Source organism: Canis lupus, chromosome 13, assembly GCF_048164855.1.
Source record: "Canis lupus baileyi chromosome 13, mCanLup2.hap1, whole genome shotgun sequence".
In the NCBI taxonomy this organism is placed as follows: domain Eukaryota; kingdom Metazoa; phylum Chordata; class Mammalia; order Carnivora; family Canidae; genus Canis; species Canis lupus.
The window spans coordinates 18,401,270-18,422,845 of record NC_132850.1 but is presented as its reverse complement, the minus strand read 5'-3'; the positions used below and the strand labels follow the sequence as shown (position 1 = coordinate 18,422,845).

The window sequence follows — 21,576 nt, the reverse complement described above, 5'->3', positions numbered from 1 at the left end:
TTGTCTTTTTCCTGCTCTTAGAGGAAAAGCTTCTAGCTTTTCAACATTGAGTAGTATTCAGTTGTTGGTTTGTCATAGATGGTCTTTATTATGTTATATGTTCCCTCTACACCCTCTTTTAGAGACTTTTTTATCATGAATGGATATTGAGATATGGACAATATTTCTTTCTGCATCTGTTGAGATGATTGTCTGATTTTTATCCTTTATTTTGGTAATTACCTTGTTTTGGTAATTTACTTTGATTTATGAATATGGACCTACCCTTCCACATCAGGAACAAATCCCACCTGGTCATAGTAGATGATCATTTGAATGTGTTGTTGAAGTTCATTTGTTCATATTTTGTTAGCGATTTTTTGATATATTTTAATCAGGAAATGGGTCTATAATTTTGATGTCCGGTTATTGTTGGTTTTGTTGAATGAATTTGGAAATGTTACTTCTTCTAGTTGTTTTGAATTAGTTTAAGAAGAACAAGTGTTAATTCTTCCTTAAGTATTTGGTAGAATTCACCAATGAAGTCAGCTGGTCTTGTATTTTTGTTTGTTGGGAGTGTTTTGGTTACTGATTAATCAGTTAGTATTAATCAGCCTACCTAGATTCTCTATGACTTCGTGATTGAGTCATGGAGGATTGTATGTTTCTAGAAATGAATTCATTCCTTGCAGGTTGTCTAATTTGTTGGCTTATAATTTTTCATAATCTCTTATAATCCTTTGTATTTCCGTGTTGGGGTTGTAACTTCTTTCATTTCTTGTATTTCATGTATTTTATTTTATTTTTTTTTTGATTCTCTCTTTGTCTTGATAAACAAAACTGACAAACCTTTAGAAAGGCTTATCTTTTCAGAGAATCAACTCTTAGTTTCACTGATTTTTTTATTTAAATTCAATTTGCCAACATACAGTTTTTTGTTTTTCTAATCTCTATTTCACTCTGGTTCTTTTTAATTTTTGCTATTGATTCCTTTTTTCTTTAAATGGCCATTCTTTGTTTCCTTTCCTTTTCATTTTTTTTGGAATACTCCTCATTTAACTATTCAATTTATAAACTTTCTGTGTCGAGATAGTTTGAATTCTACACATTTTATTTATTTACTTATTTGGCTCAAACTATTGAAATTTATTTTCTCATATTTCTAAAAATGTCTGAAATTAAAGTTTTAGCAGGATTGGTTTCTCTTTGTGCTTTTCCCCTTGCCTTATAAATGCCTTTTTTCCTGTGTCTTCAGATGGACTTCCCTCTGTCAGTCATTAGGCATTTTAGGCTTTATGTATCTATTTTTAAAGATTTTACTTATTCATGAGAGACAGAGAGAGAGGCGGAGACATGGGCAGAGGGGGAAGCAGGCTCTCTGCAGGGAGCCTGATGGAGAACTTGATCCCGGGACCCTGGGATCACAACCTGACCTGAAGGCAGACTGTCAACCACTGAGCCATACAGTGCCCCGAATTTTACATTTTAATGTTTTTATTTGTTTCGTAGGGCTGCTAGAACAAATTGCCAAAATTTGGCAGCTTCCAACAATTGGAATTTATTCTCAAAGTTCTAGAGGCCTAAAGTTGTAAATCAAAGTATTGGAAGAGCTAAACTCCCTCCAAAGGCTCCTTTCTTCCCTCTTTCAGCATCTGGTGGGCTCCTGGTTTTCCTTAGCTTGTGCCAATTTCACTTGAATATTTACCTCCATCTTCACATGGCCTTTTTCTCAGTGTCCCTGTGTCCTACTATATCTTTTTTCTCTTATAAGGACATTGCTAATTGGGTTAAAGGCCCATTGTAAATCTAGGATGATTTTATTTCATGATCTTTACCTTAATTACATATGGAAAGACCCTTTTCCAAATAATTAGGCTCCTAAATTAAAGGACCGGTGGTTAAGTCTGATAAATGTTTAGCCCACCGGAGTGTTATACATAGATGTTATCTACTGAAGAGTATACAACTGTTCATCTGTATTCTCCTAGCACTTTTGCATCTAAATCTGTAAGCCTTCTGGAATTTATTTTGATTTAAGGTAGGATATAAGTTTATTTTTTATATAACATTATTGACAGATCACCCATTTAATAAGGATAGGATTTAAACCTATGACTTCGGGATCCCTGGGTGGCTCAGTGGTATAGTGCCTGCCTTTGGCCCAGGGCATGATCCTAGAGTCCCAGGATCAAATTCCACATCAGGCTCCCAGGGAGCCTGCTTCTCCCTCTGCCTGTGTCTCTGCCTATCTCTCTCTCTCTGTGTCTATCATGAATAAATGAATAAAATCTTTTAAAAAATAAATAAATAAACCTATGACTTCTTTTCAAAGTCAGCATCTTTACTTTTATGTATAACTACCTGTTTTTAGTACTTTAAAAAAGTTTGCCTGTGAGGCTGTTTTTGTCATCATACATCTCATAACAGAAAAGACTACTATTACAGGCTTTGTTGGTATTTGAAAGTATGATGGTAGCTAAAAATCCGAAAAGCGTTTTGTCAGCACTTGGCGCCCCAACCCCCGCCCTTCCCTTAAGCATTTGTTATTCCAGGAAAGGAGAAATGTCAATTGGAAAGTATGTGGGAGAGCATGGTTTGAGATGCTGGCTTACGTTACTGTGCCTGATGCAGTTGTGATTGGACACCTCGTGGACATCTGTAGTATATGCTGTTTAGTCCTGTTAAAAGGTATTTTGGGGTCTTTTTCAAATTTTTATTTACATTCTAGTTAGTTAATGTAGAGTGTAATTATGGTTTCAGGAGTAGAATGCAGTGATTCATCACATACGTATGACACCTGGTGCTCATGAGAAAAGTGCCCTCCTTAATACCCATCACCCAGTTAGTCCATCTGACACCCTTGTCCCTCCGTCCACTGTGTTTTTTATCTGTTGTTAAGAGGCTTTTATCGTTTGTTTCCCTCTCTCTTCTCATCTGATCATCTGTTTTGTTTCCTAAATTCCACATATGCGTGAAATTGTGTGGTATTTGTCTTTCTCTGACTTATTTCACAGAGCATAATACATTCTAGCTCTATCTCCATCAGTGCAAATAGCAGGATTTTTTTCATTGTTTTTAATGGCTGAGTATTGTATTGTGTATCTATGCACATCTTCTTTATTCATTCATCAGTCGATGGACACTTAAGCTCTTTCCATAGTTTGGCTATTGTTGATAATGCTGCTGTAAACATTGGGGTGCTTGCAGATTCAGTGTCCTTACATAGTAGTACAATTGCTGTGGGGAAGTTTTACTTTTAACTACTACTTTTCTACTTTTAATATTTTTTCCAAAGGTTTTATTTATATTGCATGGGGCAGTAAGCAGGGTGGGAGAGCAGAGGCAGAGAGTAATAGACAATCTCAAGCAGACTCCATGCTGAGCATGGAGCCCAACAGGAGGCTTAGTCCCATACCTATGAGATTGTGGTGACCTGAGCCAATATCAAGAGTTGAGCTTAACTAACTGAGCCACCCAGGAGCCCCTCTATTTTTTACTTTCTGAGGCATCTTCATACTCTTTTCCAGAGTAGCTGCACTGTTTTGCATTTCCACCAATGCTGTAAGAGGGTTCCCCTTTCTCTACATCCTTACCAACATCTGCTCTCTCCCGTATTGTTAATTTAAGCCATTCTGACACATATGAGGTGATAGCTCATCATGGATTTGATTTGCATTTCCCTAATGATGCGTCTAGTCTTTTAGTCATGTGGGTGCCTTCTTTGGAAAAGTGGCTATCCATGTCTTCAGCCCATTTCTTAACTAGATGGTTTTTCAGTGTTGAGCTTGATAAGTTCTTTATATATTTTGGATACTACCCCTTTATCTGATGTATCATTTGCAAATGTCATGTGGTATTTGTCTTTTCTCTTTCTGACTCATCTCCCATTTCTTTTTTTTCTGATTTTCTTATTTTTCTGATTTTCTTTTCTGATTCGACTCCCTTTGCATGTCTCGTTGGCTATCATGAAGCCTGTGGCGATGAAAACAGGCATGTGTGTATCGTTATCAGTTACCAGTTTCAGGCCTGGAGGACCGAACCACGTACAATGGGCAGTTATTCCTTGGTAGTAGAAGGTAAATGTCCTCTTTTCTTTCTGTTGGAATCCTCATTTAATTAAGTAAATACTGTCTGTCTGAAACCTTAAGGAACCATTTACTTTATTACCTGACACATGACATTGAGGGAACCCTATCCTGGATAATGAAAATATTTCATTTGGGGGCTTCACAGGATCTTTGTTCACTCAGGAATATGGCTTTGAAATAAAAATGATATGTTTCTTAACTACTGGGAGAAATATGAGTTGCTCTCGTGTCTCCAGCAAAGACAGGAGGCCATACCGAGGACGCCAGGCACACGTACATCCCAGAGGAGGAAAGGCAGCAGAGACAGAAAGGCAGTGGCTGCAGGGACAGCAGGGAGGAATGGTCAGTCGTCGGTTGTCCCTGTGGTGGAAATGTGGCCCATGTACCTTCTGGTCTTGCCTGTGCAACACTGGCAATGGACCTAGAGTACCACAATGTGTAATTTAAAAGCATCAGAGTTAGTTTTTGTCCAAAGTTAACTTATCCTTTATTACAAACAAAATGCATGAAGGAATTATAGAGGTTGATGACAACCACAACAAAATTAGACACAGTGCAATGAGAGGGGCGGGGAAGCCTTCCGTTGGGCTGTAGCCATGATGAGCTGCTGCTCGGTGGCAGAGGCTGGCTGCTCCAGTAAGGCAGGTGGATGCACCGGCCCTTCGATGAACTCGAGGGTGGGCACTGAGGCCTGCCTACGTTTTGGAGGGGCCAGGGGTGCAGGCAGCACCTCCAGTTGGGGACAGTGAATCAGAGGTGTGACCAACACCTGCAGTGGCTTCAACTCAACAGGTGCCATCTCAGCCCCTGGCAAGCACTCAACTCCAGCAGCCTTGACTGGCTCAATCACCTCTGGCCCTGAAGCTTCAGCAGGCCCCATAGTAGGAGCTGGGGCGGGCTCTTGAGGTGGTTTGGGATCTTGTTCAGGAGCGGAAGCTAGTTGCTCCCCTGAGATAGGTGGCTGCTGCAGCATGTGGGGGAGACGGATTGCATGCGCCAGGACGTGATCTACCTCCAGGGTGGCCAAGGTTACAGGTAGGTCCTCCTTGTCGGGATGCTGAATCAGAGGTGTGACTGCCTCATGCATTGGTTTGGACTCAGCAGCTAGCATCTTGGATCGGGCCAAGCACCCAGCTGCAGCAGCCTTGACTAGCTTGATCAACTCAGGACCTGAAGCTTCAGTAGGCCCCACAATACTAGCTGGGGCGGCTTCTTGATGTGATTCAGGGTGTTTCTCAAGGGCCGAAGCTGGGTGCTCCACTGAGGCAGGTGGCTGCTCCAGCATATTGGGTACCCTGATAGCCTGCACCATGGTGAGCTCTTCCTCCTGGGTTGCCAAGGGTGCAGATAGCTATTCAAGTCGGAACAGTGAGTCAGAGATGTTACCATCACCTGCATTGGCTTGGACTCAGCACCTGGCCTCTCTGCTCGAGCCAGGCACTCAAGTCCAGCAGCCCTGCCCAGCTTGATCACCCCTTCACTCACCTCGAGCCCGCACTGGCCTCTTTTAGCTGTGCAGGGCACTATCCCATTCCTCAAGGAGGTGGACCAGAGGTTCTGTTCCTCACACTCCTGCCCCATCTCCTGTGTGGAGTTCTGTAATGACAGTGCCCGGCAGCCAGGCATGAGGCCTCATCGCCCGGTCTGGCTGCTTTGGCTGGACCGCTACACCCAGCTGACTCCATTCCAGACACACCACACCACAGTCGGCACACATCTCCCCCAAGAAGAGAAAAGGGATGCAGCCCTAGGACCTTAGGTTAACTCGGATGGGTAAGAGGCACCTCAGGAATCCTCTTTCCACCCTGCCCACCATGACATCAGTGTGACCATGCAGGGATCACTGGGGTACCTGCTGCCCTGTAACCTCCTCCAGCCTAGGTGGGACCTGCCCACACATCCCTGGTCCCCTGAAACTGAAGAGGAGGGGATGCCTGCCCAGGATGGCTGGCACAGGTGGCCTGGCCTGCCCTGGGCTGCTCTATATTACCTTAGGGTACGTCCTGGCAAACGCCCTGAGGCATGGGCTGTGACGGTGGAACAAAAGTCTACGGCATGTGAAAGAGCCACAACCCTGGGCTTTCTGGAAGCCAGAGCCCCGGGAAGTTGGCAGGCAGCAAGAGAACATCTTTCACTAGCAGATGTCTCCAGCCAAGTGAACCTGATGTGGGGTTGCACTAGAATGTGGGTGCCTGGTTGCAGGGGTTCCAAGTTCTGTTGGGCTCTGTTGTCAAAGAAGTGACCTCACTGCCTGGGATCCCCTACCTGAGTCCACTCCTGGTTGAACCTTCGGTGTTGTCTTTTCACTTCTGTGTCTAATGGACATCTCAAATTTAACTTATGGAAACAAAATGATTCCCCTCCACCTCAGGCCCCCCGCCCCAGTGTTGCATGATAGACTTCTTTATTCCACTTGTGCTTATGTGAACCATCCACCTTGGAGATGTCCTGGGTTTCTCCCTGTCCACATCCCACATCCTGTCCATGAGATTCACAATATGAATTGTGCCCTTGTGCTATCCACATCATTCTTGCCTCGTTTCCTCTGTGCTGTCCGCATGATTCTTGCCTCGTTTCTCATGTCGTGATGTTTCTGAGCCAGCTCACACGAGGCAAGCTGATGTGAAAGTCCAAGGAAATGTTGTGAGCTGGTTGGCATCATTTTGGGAGCTTGAAATAATTAATAATTGTAGAACACTGCACTTTATGTATTTGTTTCCTATCTACTGTCTGTGTCCACCCCAGTACCTACAACAGTACCTGAGGCAGAGAAGGCCCAAAGATTTTTTTTTTCTAAAGGTACATTGTTGTTTTGGGGCCTTGTGCACAGATTTTGGGAACTTCAGTGATGAAAGTCACTAAGAAAGAGATATAGGCAGTCCTCCAGATTCCCTTTTAGATGCAAGTATCCCACATGTCACTTAAAAATGTCAGGTTCAATCGAAGCTGGGTCCTTCATTAGTTTCTCACGAGTAAATTTGCTCCCTGTTGCTAGGGCTGCAGTCCTAAACTTATAAATGTTGTTTCTCTCATCATAAAAATGTACTCCCCAGATTATAGTTGTTTATTATGTCTTGGACAAATTTCATAATTTTTCTTCATAGTCTATTGTTTTAGGAATTAGAATTCTTTAATCTCTGGGTTGTTTCATTCAGACAGTGATGCGTTACTATTTTTTGAAAAAGTTGTTTAAGATTTTTTGTTTACCTAATATGCTAAACTCTCAGCTCTTTGAGATCTTCTTTGATTCATTGTTTAATTGCCTAACCACCTAGCAAATGTGTTAGAAATTACAAGTATCTAGTAAAAGTATCCTGAATCTAATTCAATAACCAATTTTAGTTTTCTGTATTGGCCCATAAATTTACAGCCTCTTCAAAACTCCATTATATCATTGTTACATGTACTCTTTCATATTTGAAATACATTATTTCATAATTGCTTATGTAAAAAAAAGTACTGTGCCCAAGATTTAAAATTCTTTTTTACGAATGCATTCACATCATTCTTATAATGATGTACGGCATTTAATGTTGTAGTGAAATTGTTCATGTCGGTGTCTCTGGCAACTTTTCCTTCTGTACTTTTGTTGTTCCTGTTTATATCATTTGGATATCTTTTGAAAAGCAATGACATTCTTTAGACCCCTGAAGATTTCCCTGGTGTTTTTTATTTTTTTAGTGTCATTTATTTCCATCTATTTGACCTGTTGAATACATCAGTTAAACAAATGTTTGCTTATTTTACATAAATGGTTCTTTTTCTTGTTGTACAATCTCATAACTAAGTCTTAGATAGACTAAGATGGGCCTTAGATAGGAAAATTCTTCTCCCATCAGTCTACAAAGCTGAGCAAAGCGGGTGATGCTTTAAAACATAACCTGTTGGGATCCCTGGGTGGCGCAGCGGTTTGGCGCCTGCCTTTGGCCCAAGGCGCGATCCTGGAGACCCGGGATCGAGTCCCACGTCGGGCTCCCGGTGCATGGAGCCTGCTTCTCCCTCTGCCTGTGTCTCTGCCCCTCTCTCTCTCTCTGTGACTATCATAAATAAAAATAAAAAAAATTAAAAAAAAATAATTAAAACATAACCTGTTGTTTCTATAACTGTATCAGGCTCACGTGTTTTATATTTTTGCTTTTGTAGTAATTTAATTACCACTTTTGGAGCACTTGCTACTTAATCTTCATTAGAAATTAACCCTCCAGGCAGCCCCAGTGGCCCAATGTTTTAGCGTCGACTTCGGCCCAGGGTGTGGTTCTCGAGACCCGAGATGAAGTCCTACCTTGGGCTCCCTGCATGGAGCCTGCTTCTCTCTCTCTCTCTTTCTTCTCTCCATCTGTCATGAATAAATAAGTAAATAAATCTTAAGAACAAAGAGAATTTAACTCTCCACTGAGGTAAGCCAAAGAGCTTAGTAAATAAAAATAAATTCTAAAATAAATTCTAAATTCTGTATCTTTTGATCAACTTTAATTTATCAAATCGAGATTACATGGGGTTAAAAATTAATTTCCAACAGGGAGAGATATCTTTTCTGATAACAAAATTAACAAAAATAGAACATAGTCTTCCATCTTTACCTTTTTATTTGTTTAAAAATAATAATTATAAGTGTTTTATAGACTACAGTAGCCCAGCGAAGGATTTCTGTTTTCCACATTCTTCATATGCACATAACTACAAAACCTGATTTTATTTAATAGTATGGTTTACTCACAGTCTGTAAAACTATATCTACTGTGGGTGGAATAAGATTGTGCTCAAAGAATCCCAAAATCTTGCTTAGGTCTTTTTCTCCCCTTTTTCCATAACCTGGATCTGGGCTAGAACAGTTTAATAAGTGTTAAATGTCTGAACGGATGTGCAGATTTTGCCTTTTAGGGTAGTAGCAGCTCCTCAAAGAGAGAAGCTCTGTTTTTCCATTTGAGTTTACTTATACCTCAAATAATAAATGTGACATTGCCTCAGCAATTGCCTGGCCAAAAAAAAAAAGTTAATTTCATCTTTTGTTAAGTATACTGTTTAGCCTAAATGATAAAGGTAGGTCAGGAAAAAAATCAGTATAGATAGAGGTATTAGATTTCAGGAAAATGAACTTAAAATGGTTACACTCTTCATTACCCTCTCAACTCAAGTGATGGGCTAAGGAGCTTTTGTGATCTGACCTGTTTACCTCTTCATCTTCCCTTTCATTACTGTCTTTGTCCTCTCCCTGTTAGCTAGAGCCATGCTAAATTCCATCCAGTTCTCTGACTGTGTGCCTTGTTTTCTTCTACGTTCTTGCATGCCTAAATTCTGCTCATCTTCCAGAAATGCTTCTCAGAAGCCTTCCCCGAGCTTCCACAGGTGGACAAAGTGCCCGTCCAAGTGCTGAGTGTTCCTGAGTATGAGGTGTATCACCCCCTCTGCTGGGGAATGCAGTCTCTCTCTGGACCCTAGGTTACTTAAGGCACAGATGATTTCTTTTCCTCTTTCCTTCATGTAACATGCATTCATATCATTAGACACAGACAAATATTTTTGAGGAGTGACTAAATTCGTCTGGATGATACATTTAATATTTGTTTATATGTTTATCTTAGAATGAATTTTGGAATAGGTATTGCCTTATTTCTTACAGTCAACGTACGCTTCGAAAAACATGGATGTTAAATATGTTAAGTGATGGTAATCTATTTTGTAAGAAATACTGAAAACAAAATCTTAACAGGTTTTCAAAAAATTCCAATTTGTTAAAATGTGCTTAAAATTACAGATATAGAATCCTATGCTTAGAATTGTCGGCATGGGAAAGTATGAGAAAAAGCGATAAGAAGATGCTTTTTTAAGGTCCTCATTTGTAAGGAATGTGAGAGGACCCAGAAGGTACGCCTTCTGAATGAATGCTCAAAAAGCAGTTTTGAAAGTTAGCCAGTAAACATATTCAGAGTTTTGCCAACCCTGGAGGGTTGGCCCTAAAGCAATGGAGGGGAGATAGGACTAGGACAAGTCTAAGGGCATAGAGTCACAGGACTAATTGAAAGGCAAGGTCTGAAAGTGAAATACCAGAAGAAAGAAAAGCCAAGTGCTGGATGGATGACAGTGGAGTAAAGCATGTGGCTCAGGCCATCTGTGACCCATATAAAGAGAACAGGGTGCTCTACAGCCTTCAGGGGGCCAGGCTCAGAAGGCGACAAGAAGGGCAAAAGAGATCCCTGAAAGAGTGGAGGGGTTTTACTTCATTTTAGTCAACCTTCACTGTCTGCCTTGTAACTTCAAATGTCTAGTAATTGAAAAGAATCTGAGAGCCGTGAAATGAGAGTGACCTTTGGTTCTACTTATTGGGTTCATGTTGTTGTACATGTGTGTGCAGCCAACCAGCAGTGCTCATTATGTACCATATCATGTGCTAAGAAGGGTCTCTTCCTGAAAATCAGGAAAGAGGAGAAAGAACTAGTTTTGATAGCTTTCTGATTTGGAAAAGCTTTATAAAAATCATGATTTTAAAAAAATAAAAATCATGATTTTCGTTATATAGTAACATGTTTCGTTATACAGCTTCCTTTCTGTGTTCATTCTCATGAGGATTAACCATAGAGCGAGTCCTGTGAAATGAAGAATGGTTGTATTCTAATTTAATTCCTTGAATTTCTTGTTTCCTTGTTTTGAAGTGGATATTTTGGGGGTTTTTTGTTTGTATTTTTTATTGGGGTTCGATTTGCAACATATAGCATGACACCCACTGCTCATCACATCAAGTGCCATTCTCGGGGCCTGTCACCAGTCACCCCATCTCCCCACCCACTTCCCCTTTCACTACCTCTTGTTAACTTCCCAGAGTTAGGAGTCTCTCATGTTTTGTCATCCTCTCTGATTTTTCTCAGCGATGTTTTTATGTATTTATTTTAATTTTTTTAGGATTTTATTTATTCATGAGAGAGAAAGACAGAGAGAGAGAGAGAGGGAGGGAGGGAGGGAGAGGGAGAGAAATGCAGAGACACAGGCAGAAGTTGAAGCAGGGTCCATGCAGGGAGCCAGACATGGGACTCGATCCCAGGTCTCTAGGATCACAACCTGGGCTGCAGGTGTTGCTAAATGGCTGAGTCAACGGGGCTGACCCTAAGTGAAGATTTTACTTTATTTTATTTTTACCTTTTTTAACTTTTTTATTGGAGTTCAATTTGCCACATAACGCCCAGTTTTCATCCCACCATGTGTCCCCCTCAGTTCCCATCACCCAGTCACCCCAACCCTCACTCACCTCCCTTTCCACTACCCCTTGTTCATTACCCAGTGTTAGGTGTCTCTCATGTTTTGTCACCTTCACTGATATTTTCACTCACTTTCTCTCCTTCCCTTTACTCCCTTCCACTAATTTTTATATCCCCCAAATGAATAAGACCATATAATGTTTGTCCTTTTCCGATTGACTTATTTCACTCAGCATAATACCCTCCAGGTCCATCCAAGTTGAAGCAAATGGTGGGTATTTGTTGTTTCTAATGGCTGAGTAATATTCCATTGTATACATAGACCACATCTTCTTTTTTTTAATTTATTTTTTATTGGTGTTCAATTTACTAACATACAGAATAACCCCCAGTGCCCGTCACCCATTCACTCCCACCCCCCCGCCCTTCTCCCCTTCCACCACCCCTAGTTCGTTTCCCAGAGTTAGCAGTCTTTACGTTCTGTCTCCCTTTCTGATATTTTCTTTATCCATTCGTCTTTCAATGGACACCGAAGCTCCTTCCACAGTTGGCTGTAGTGGACATTGCTGCTAGAAACATCGGGGTGCAGGTGTCCTAGTGTATGACTGCATCTGTATCTTTGGGGTAAATCCCTAGCAGTGCAATTGTTGGGCCATAGGGCTGATCTTTTTATAACTCTTTGGGGAACCTCCACAGAGTTTTTCAGAGTGGCTGTACCAGTTCACATTCCCACTAAGCATTCCTACAGTGCAAGAGGGTTCCCCTTTCTTCACATCCTCTCCAACATTTGTTGCTTCCTTTCTTCTGTTTGGTTTTTACTGACATTCAAAAAATGTAAAACTTCAGGCTCATAACTTTGTTGCATTTCTAAATCCTTTCAACAACAAAAGGAAATTGTGTATTATGATTAGAAGTTTAAGTGAGTCCTAAACTATTCGAAGAAAATTCTAAAATATACATTGAGGTTCCACAAGGAAAAGATTGAGTTTAAACAAAAGAACCAGAGCTCATTCTTCCAGAAGGTTTGTTAAGTTGAATACAGAGCCCTTTTACAAGTATACTAGAAAAATAAGTAGTCCCACAGTATCAGTCAATTCATGTATAAATGACAAGAGAGCTACCTTTAGTGAAACTAACTCTAAAGTAGTTGACTGCCAAGCTGATTGTTAAATTGGTTATTAAAACAGGAGAAAAATCCCACACACTTAGAAATGAGGTCCCAGATCGAAAGAACTGGTAACTGTAGCTGCTTATAATCTAAGTTAAATAATTCCTTCACAATTTGAGTAGACATATATCAACATGGCAGTCTTATATGTAATTTATGGTGCTTCCCTAGAGCTTATTTTTGAGAGATGCTAGTGAATATGGAAGGAGAAAAATGAATGCTCAAAAAGTCCTATTGCCATCTTATACATTTGGGGAAACTAGGAATATGTCCAAAGAATATAGGTGTTCAATACTTTTATATATAGTAATAACTAACACCATAAAATAGCACCCGTTTAGATAGAATTGATGGTAGACGTGGCAGTACTACATCCTTTTCTACAATGTCTGAGCCTATGTAGTACTTAAGACCTTTCCTCCAGGCATGAACATTAAATATTGAATACTAAAAAGCGTGAAAATAATTTTGTCTTTGGAAGTAGTTTACGTGAAGTTTTCCTGCATGTCCCATTGGAGATTTGCGAGGAGCCTGCTTCTCCCTCTGCCTGTGTCTCTGCCTCTCTCTCCCTCTCTGTGTCTCTCAGTATTAAATAGATAGATGATAGATAGATAGATAGATAGATAGATAGATAGATAGATAATAGATAGGTAAACAAATAAATCTTTATAAGAACTAAATAAAATTATCATCATTATTTTATGATATTTATAAAATGCAGTAAAAGTTAAGGAAATCATCCTGAGAGGCAGGAAGCCTCTCTCAATCGGCCATCTTTTTAACATGTTTTTTTGTTTTGTTTTGTTTTGTTTTTAAAGATTTTATTTATTTATTCATGATAGTCACAGAGAGAGAGAGAGAGAGGCAGAGACATAGGCAGAGGGAGAAGCAGGCTCCATGCAGGGAGCTCGACGTGGGATTCGATCCCGGGTCTCCAGGATCGCGCCCTGGGCCAAAGGCAGGTGCTAAACCGCTGCGCCACCCAGGGATCCCTCTTTTTAACATGTTATACTTATTTTCCTCCCTTGTTTAAGGTTTTTTTTTTTTTTTTGTACGTATGCCATGACTTTTTTTTATTAGCTATACTTTTGAGGAAGAAGCTCTTCAATTTAGAGGTGCTGTATCTTTTTTTCGCCATAAATTCATTGTCTTCTAGAATCCCTTAGAGTGCAACAATCCTGAACTCCTATGGGATTTTTCACCAATGACCGATGAAAGTTGTTTTTTCAACTTCCCTGTTTTATTGAAGCAGGTCTGAAGACCAGGAAGAAAGCTGACTAGTGATGTGAATTGCAAAGTGTTGAGAACTAACCAGTGAATTGTCATGGTGCCTAATGACTCTTAAGCACAAAGGAAGTTTATTAATTATTTGAAATAAAGACAACACAGTCATTTGTAGGAGATCCTTAGCTAGAAAGTTTTGATATTCTTTGAAAAAAATTAATACAACAAAACCTTAGAAAGTTTTAGAAGAAGTTACAAAAACATCAAAACCTGAGCTGCACAAAAGAAAAGTCACTTATCTGAGGTCACAAATGTAAGGGAAGCAAGTAAGTGCAGGAAAGCTGGAAGCTTCTCGATTGGTCGTGGCCATAGAGAGTTTGGACAAGACAACAGGATGCCACTTTTATTTCATAGGGAAGTGTCGTTTGTGACTATCATTTGTAAATGGGTTTTCCGTTGGTTTTGGCGGCAACAGTGTTTGCCACTTCTCTGGTCTAACTGGACTAAGACATCCCTCACTCCTGTTACCACTGGTCCATGTTTGCAGTGCTGTTGGTTGGCTTTGGAAATGTGAACTTTGTGGAATGAACAGGGAAGTTTCTCTGGCACTGAGTGGAAAACAAGGAGCCCACACAAGGCTCTGTACGGATGGTGTGTGTGCATGCATGCATGAGATACTTTCATAACAGAATCTCTTATGAAATATATATATATATTTATATAAAATATACTGTATCTTACAATGAAGTGAACTGGGGAAGAGACAATTTTATTAAGAAAATCCTAAGGAAGAGGGGTGCCTGGGTCGCACAATCGTTGGGCTCCTGGGTGATGTAATCGGTTAAGTGTCTGACTCTTGGATTTGGCTCAGGTCATGATCTCATGATCTTTGGATCAAGCCCCGCATCAGGCTTCATGCTCAGCAGTGAGTCTACTTGGAATTCTCTCCCTCTGTCCCCCTACTCATGTGTACACACTCTCTCTCAATCTCTCTCTCTCTCAAATAAGTAACTAAATCTTCAAAAAAGGAAAATCACAAGAGTAAAGACATATATGGTACTGTACTGTATAAAGAAGTGGACCCATGCAATTCCAACACCTGTTGTTCAAGGAGCAACTGTATTCTTATCTTTATATCTCCCACTTATTAAGCCGTGATCCTTAGAAAGCCATCAGCAGTTGTCCCTAAGACTAATGACCTCTTTTTTTCTCTCTCCTACTCCTAGTCTGCATAACAGGATGCTGCCCCTGTCTACTGCATTAGTGGGAAATGATCTCTGAGGCAATTTAGAAGACCTGGTGTCTGTTTCCATGCTTGCCCTTTTCAAGCTGTGTCACCTTTCCTCACTCCGTGGGGCCTTTGTTCTTTTATGTATGCTTGAATAGTAGATGGTTGTCAAAGACTCTCATACAGTATAATCTAGTTGGAAAATTATGCATTTGCCACTCTGTATGAAGAGGTAAAACATGGGTGTGCAGTCACATATGACTTTGGATTCCTGGAGTGACCCTTGCTGTAGGCTTTGTTTTGCTAGAGCTCGTGTTCATCTCTAAGTTTCTGCCTTATAGAGGCCTGTGGGGTGTAAATGAGACCATATGTGGAAATTTCCGAGAGTGTCTACCTGGGAGGAAGTACATATGATCCCGGGTGGGGCTGTGGGACTGGTGAGGTGGTGGGGGTCTTGACAGCAGTCAGACTTGGTGCATTGAGGTTTCCTCTGCAGCAACAAGCAAAGTAGAACAACAGAGGTGCCATGGTCCCCAGTAGCCCCACTGTCCTATGTCTTCAGCATATCCCTAAATGCTACTGGGTACATACTTGGACAGTAATCATCCCAAATAGGTGGTCCTGAGCAAGCAGCTTTAGGGGTGCTCTGCAACCTTAGCATGTTTGGCGTGTTTCCCTGGGGTCATGAGTGCTATTTTCCAAAGAGAATACAAAAATGGAACCTGCTGTTTGTACCCATAAGCCGTGGCATATTGAAATTGGGTTGTATGGCATTGAGTTCCCTTTAGTGCCTATCAAGTAAGCTAACAGTCAAAACCTATTTTATTTTTACTGTTCTGGGCCTATTTCTTTAATGAATAAGTATTTTTTTTTTGTCCCTAAAGAGGCTTATCGTGAAAGAGGGAAAGGTTTTTGGCATCAACTCTTATGTTAAAATTAATGGAAAAAAGAGAGCCACATTCATGAAAGTATCTTGAAGCTGTAGAATATACAGTAAGAAATAATTTACAGAGAGATGAGACTAGTAGATTAATTAGATTTAGATACATGAAATAGCTGACTTTGTTTTTCTTATAAAAGCGAGGTTTTTTTTATTTCAAGGTAGTATTTTCCAGAGATACCCTGATTCATGCTTTATTCTATTTTGAATACCTGTTGATGGTAGTACTCAACTACACTCGTGGCTGTTTTGTTTATAAAGTCAGATGTTGAAAATAATCATCTTGGTGGACCCTTTTATTTTACAAAGAGTGTTAGGGTATGTATGTTTGTATGTATGTATTTATTTATATCTTGAGTTGTAGAATGTAGAATGTAGAATGTAGAATCATAAGTTGTAGCTTATGGTGTTTATTCTCATAGATTTTTCTTTTTCTTTTTCTTTTTCTTTTTTTCTCGCAGATTTTTCTACTGAAGCAACCAAGAAGCTACATCTCTGCTGTCCTAATGTCTTGTCTGGTAGCCCCGTTTCTGTCTTGTGTTATCTATATTTTGTATAAAAAATCATGTGGTTACCTTATGCATAGTATGTCTTCACCATAGTTCATGGCTGAATTTAGAATACTTAGAGACATCAAGGTCAGTTAGGATCTTTCTTTTAATTGTTCAGAAAATGGATGATGAAATCATTATGTAAGGGAAGAAAGATGGATGGGTAAAGGAGGAGAGACCCAGGGGATGTGGAGCTGAGACTTGCTCACTGTTGCCATGAGTGTGACTTGGCATGGTGAGGGTTGACTTTAGATTTGTCATTTGGATGCATCGTTAGAAAATGGCGTTTTATTAACCAAGATAGAGAACACAGAAGAAAGAGGAAATTACAGGGATTAGGGATTGCAGTATGGGAGAGAAGATGACACTTTCACTGTGCTGAATTTACAATGACAGTCGAGTATTCAGATTGGAGATAAATAGCAGGCAGCTGAAAACCAGAGTTGCAAACTTGAAAGATGGGTTTGTCTGTTTGTATATCATTTTTACGTGGTGTGGATTCGCCATATAGAGGAACGAATTAAAAAATGAGAACAGCATTTTTTTTTTGTCTTTGATACTCATTTTGAAGGAACATGAATGTGTTTGGTCAGGGTTTATGCTGTCATAGGAGGTGTGTGTGTGTGTGTGTGTGTGTGTGTGTGTGTGTACAAGGCATACCCATTCTTGTTGAACGTTTTGGTTAATCTTTACTTAAATGCAAGACCATATGATACTCTGAAGTTTTCATATTTATAATATAGGACATTCTCTCTGAGGTTTTAAATTACTAAATCAGATGAGGACCCTTGGAAGTTTATTGGAAGTATATAATATTCCCTTTTAGGATAGGTAGTGATAAAATCCTAATGAGTTGTCACTATTTTAAGATCTGTGAAGTTCCCTAATTGGTATTCATACAGGTATTTTTAATGCAAATAACTTCTTGCAGTCGAAAATGTTGTGAAAGAAATATTACTACACTCCTTCTGCCTTTATCTGGAACATTCTGCCTTTTTAGATATTTGTATATTATGTCTATTGCCCCTAAAAGAATAGATATGTTATGATTTATTACCTCTTCCTGCTTATAAGATACATTTTTTTCATATTTTAACATTTTTGAAATTGTGATGTGTTTACAGTCACCTGGGACATTGAGTTTTTTCACCTTTGGAAAAGATGTTAGTAAATCAATTATGTATCTCAAAATCAATACTCAGAATCAGAATCAAGTAAATACTACACACTAAATTATCATAATGCACTACCCAAGGCATTTACTATTGCCATGGGGCACTTTGATTAGTTGATTCCAATTTTGGCTCCTTAGTTATTTTGTAGTACTGAGTTTAGTGTTCAACCCCTGGCTAGAAACACTGATTTTTCTGATCTTCAGGTGATAGATTAGCACTGAGAATTTTTTAATGAACTCATGATTTCTACAACAATCTCTGTCTATCTGTCACCTACTTAGGGAAATGATCCTCCAATTGTTATGTGCTGACTTCCTTTCTGAAGCTGGGAATGTCTGTTCATCTTTGTATTTCCAGAGCGAACCTTGTGAGGTGGCACATGCTAAATGTGAGCATGGAAGTGGGCTGGTGGCTTGACTTACAACTTTGACCTGACCTATGGTTCAGTACCTGCTTTTCTTTTTGAGATCCAAGATCCTATGGACTCACTGAACCTCCACCTCTGTAGTGGACAGTGCTGGAAGGGATATCCAGAAAAATTCACTTGCTTTTATTTTTTATGCTTTTAAGATTGTTGAATTAAGACACTAATTAGAGAATATTTGGAAATTAAAGAAAATCTTTAAAATTCTAGCATAATCTTACTGCACAGCAATTGTCATGGTGAATTTTTAATTGTATATGTATTTATTAGATAATTTTGTCTACATTTACATATGGCATGAAATTGAAAAGTCATTTTTTCCAAATTATTCTGTAATGTTTCTTTAGTTCTTTTTAACTAAAACACCACATATTGATATATTCTTTCTTATAGAATTCTAATTTCACTTGTCTTTTTTTATGTGAATAATAGGTTTATATTTATTTTTATATTTTTTATTTTATTTATTTTTTTAAAGATTTATTTATTTATTTATTTATTTATTTATTCACAATAGACATAGACAGAGAGAGAGAGAGGCAGAGACACAGACAGAGGGAGAAGCAGACTCCATGCCAGGAGCCCGATGCGGGACTCGATCCTGAGACTCCAGGATCATGCCCTGGGCCAAAGGCAGGCGCCAAACCTCTGAGCCACCCAGGGATACCCTTAATTTTTTATTTTTAAAGATTTATTTATTTATTCATGAGAGATGAGAGAGAGAGAGCCAGAGGGAGTTATCAGTGAGTGTACATTATTTTGATTACGTTGTACAAAATAAAACTACTATTTCTTTCATAGAAATACAGCAGTAGGAATTATTATGAGTATTTGTAGAAGTATTGAATTATGTCTCAGTGGATTTATGTGAGTGTGACTTTTCCTAATTTAAGAATGTACATTCAAGTTATTGCTGTCCTTTTTTTACTTCTTGACTGAATGAAAAATGTTGATTTTCTTACTACAGAGTGCCAAATAAATAGGAAGATGAAGTTTTCTCTTTGGAGGGAATTCCAGTTTTACTTTGTACTTACTCCTTTTAATCTAAAAATTGAAACAAAAGTTGCGTGCTGAATCCCCATTGTTGTAATCAGTGACTAGTTACAGTATACTGTACTTGAGGCTATTAGGTCTACAAATGCCATCCTATAATTACATTATTATTATTATTATTATTAATCTTAAGGTTATGGCTTTGGAAGTTTTAACTGCTAGGTTTCTCCTTTTGAAAGTAGATGTGGAAGTCATAAAGGACTGGCCGGATTTGTTTATTGAAGAGGTACAGTTTTTTTTTTTAATTTCAGGTTTCAGAGTCAAGTAGAATTTGAGGAAAAGCATAATATATAGAATTGATCTTTTTATTCTTCTGGTGTTATTGGTGTTTCAATATAAATTAATGCTTGAATTGCTGTTACAGTCTTTCTATCTGAGTTTCCTGGGAACGTATCATCAGCTGTTCCTGCCTCCTGGCACTCGGTCATCTTCTGTGTGCTGTGGCAGGCTGCTGTTTATGGATGCCCAGCAGAGAATTACTGAGGCTCAGTTCTCCCAAACGTGGAGACCACTGTGGATTGGACAGCATGCCATCGTGTAGACTGTCCTCATCCATCCCACTGTATGCTCAGTACTGTCTGTGGAGTGGGAGGAAGTTATTTCTTCCAAAAGGTTCAAAGTTATTTCTTCCAAAGTTTAATCATTTAATATCACTTCAAATAAATTTGACTACTTGTAGGTATGTTGCCTATTGTTTGTGAGTGTATTTACACTTTGTGTAATGGAAACGTATTTGCTGTTCTTGTTTTTAGACTTATAGGTTTTTTATAGGGGAGAAAATGAGAATATGGACAAAATGGGAACACCTGGAAGTTGATACATTTAACATAGATGTTTTTTCTGCAGTAGAAACTCTTTAAAAAGCAAGATTTATGTTGAGGAATCAGGAAACATTGGAAACAACCAAAATGTCTATTTATTACCACCATATGATCCCGTTTTTGAAAAAAAAAGCCAAATTAAGAAATATAGTATTTATTGTATTATTTTATAATATTACAAAATATATTGTTACATTATAATGAGATAATATAGTATTTATTAGATTATATAAAGAATATGTACATATGTTGTAAAACTATCAAACCAACTGAAGGAATGATGAAATGATTCAGCATATATTTATCTTTCAGACAGTAGGCTATGAGATGAGATTAGGGGAAAGCACACAGCTTAGTAGTATGCTCCATACTTGCCTTGCTTACTGAATGTTCTTTACTCATTTAAAATATTATATAAAGAAAACATTTCTTAAGATCTGATTTAAAAAGGCAGCACATGGATATCCCAGGTGGCTCAGCATTTTAGCATCGCCTTTGGCCCAGGGCATGATCCTGGAGATCCGGGATGGAGCCCACTTCTTCTGTGTGTGACTCTGTGCCTCTCTGTGTGTCTCTCATGAATAAATAAAATCTTAAAAAAGGGCAACACAATAATTGGTTACTTTGTTGCCTCAGTGCTGTAACAGAATAGCAGAGAGTAGATTGGGTGGCTCATACACAGATATAGATTTTGGATGTCCATGGCCCAAGCACCTGCAGATTTGGTGTCTGGTGGAAGCCCACTTCCTGGTTCAGAGGCCACTGCTTTCTTCTTGTGTCTCCCACATGGCAGCTCTGTGGGCTGGGTTATTTTTTTACAAGGGTGAAAATCCCATTCATGAGGGCTAAACCCTTGTGACCTCATCACCTCCCAACCACCTCAGGTCCTAATACCATGAGGACTAGATTTTATCATGTGAATCTTTGGGGGGGTCACAAGGATTCAGTCTGTAACATGTTTGGAGAATCATATATGGACTACCTAGGAGGTGAGTGAAAAACTCACCTAGGAATATATGACTAATTTTGTCTTTTAGTATATTTATAAGTTATTTTAATGGTGTTACAGAAAGCATCCAATTATATGGAAATTTTTCTGATGTGGAACAGGAACTGAAAATTGCAATTCCTCACTAGCCAGTAAAAACTTTACTGTTGATCTCACAGGATAATTGTCAGAATCAGATGTAATACAGAATATCAGAAAAATTGTAAGGTTTAAATGCTATTAAAATATAACATCATTCCTATTCTGGTATTCTTTGCAAACATAATTATTTGATATTAGGAGTCACAGAACTTCTGCTTTGTTTAAAACTGTGTTCTTGTTCTCGACTGTTTCTAATAATAGAATGCACACCCTTGTTCTGTATTCATTACTTCAACACACTTTGGGTACCTTTGGGGAAAAAAAACAAGCACTGCCAGTATTGAGGAGTATCAGTTATGAATAAGTAAGCATTTAGAGTAGACAGGTGTCAGTTTTGTCTGGTTCAGGATACTAGTCTGTGGGTCTGTGTCACTTCAGATGACTACCATGCCACCTGGTTCAATCTCTTTGCTCAGGATCCTGCTTCATGGAAGGCTGGAGTTTTGCTAATTCTGTTCTTCTATAAGCATGTTAGGTTTTCTGTGTGTGTTTATCAGTTGGTGTATCCCTGCAACTGACATATATGACATACTTCTTGCTCGTAGGCCTTCCGAATGTTTTCATTCAGTTAGTAATAGAGTTGAT

The 21,576-nt window shown here is 39.1% G+C and overlaps 1 protein-coding gene and 1 long non-coding RNA gene across 2 annotated transcripts; one reads left to right on the top strand and one right to left on the bottom strand.

Moving 5' to 3' along the window:
- Positions 1–3,823: 3,823 nt before the first annotated feature.
- Positions 3,824–19,967, top strand: LOC140602702 (uncharacterized). Its single transcript, XR_012005604.1, has 3 exons — positions 3,824–4,055; positions 16,279–16,335; positions 19,385–19,967. It is a non-coding gene; the product is annotated as an uncharacterized lncRNA (long non-coding RNA).
- Positions 4,577–6,429, bottom strand: LOC140602146 (uncharacterized). The gene is made up of 2 exons (XM_072771546.1): positions 5,553–6,429; positions 4,577–5,418 (listed from the first exon to the last, which is right to left on the bottom strand). Exons 1-2 carry the CDS (start codon positions 5,691–5,693, stop codon positions 4,612–4,614), a joined length of 948 nt encoding a protein of 315 aa, XP_072627647.1. The 5' UTR covers positions 5,694–6,429; the 3' UTR covers positions 4,577–4,611.
- Positions 19,968–21,576: the final 1,609 nt, after the last annotated feature.

Coding starts and splice junctions, on each gene's coding strand:
- LOC140602146 (XM_072771546.1), bottom strand. CDS start 5,693: ATGCCTGGCTGCCGGGCACTGTCATTACAGAACTCCACACAGGAGATG. Junction 5,419..5,552: donor GAGGCCAGTGCGGGCTCGAG/GTGAGTGAAGGG, acceptor CGACTTGAATAG/CTATCTGCACCCTTGGCAAC.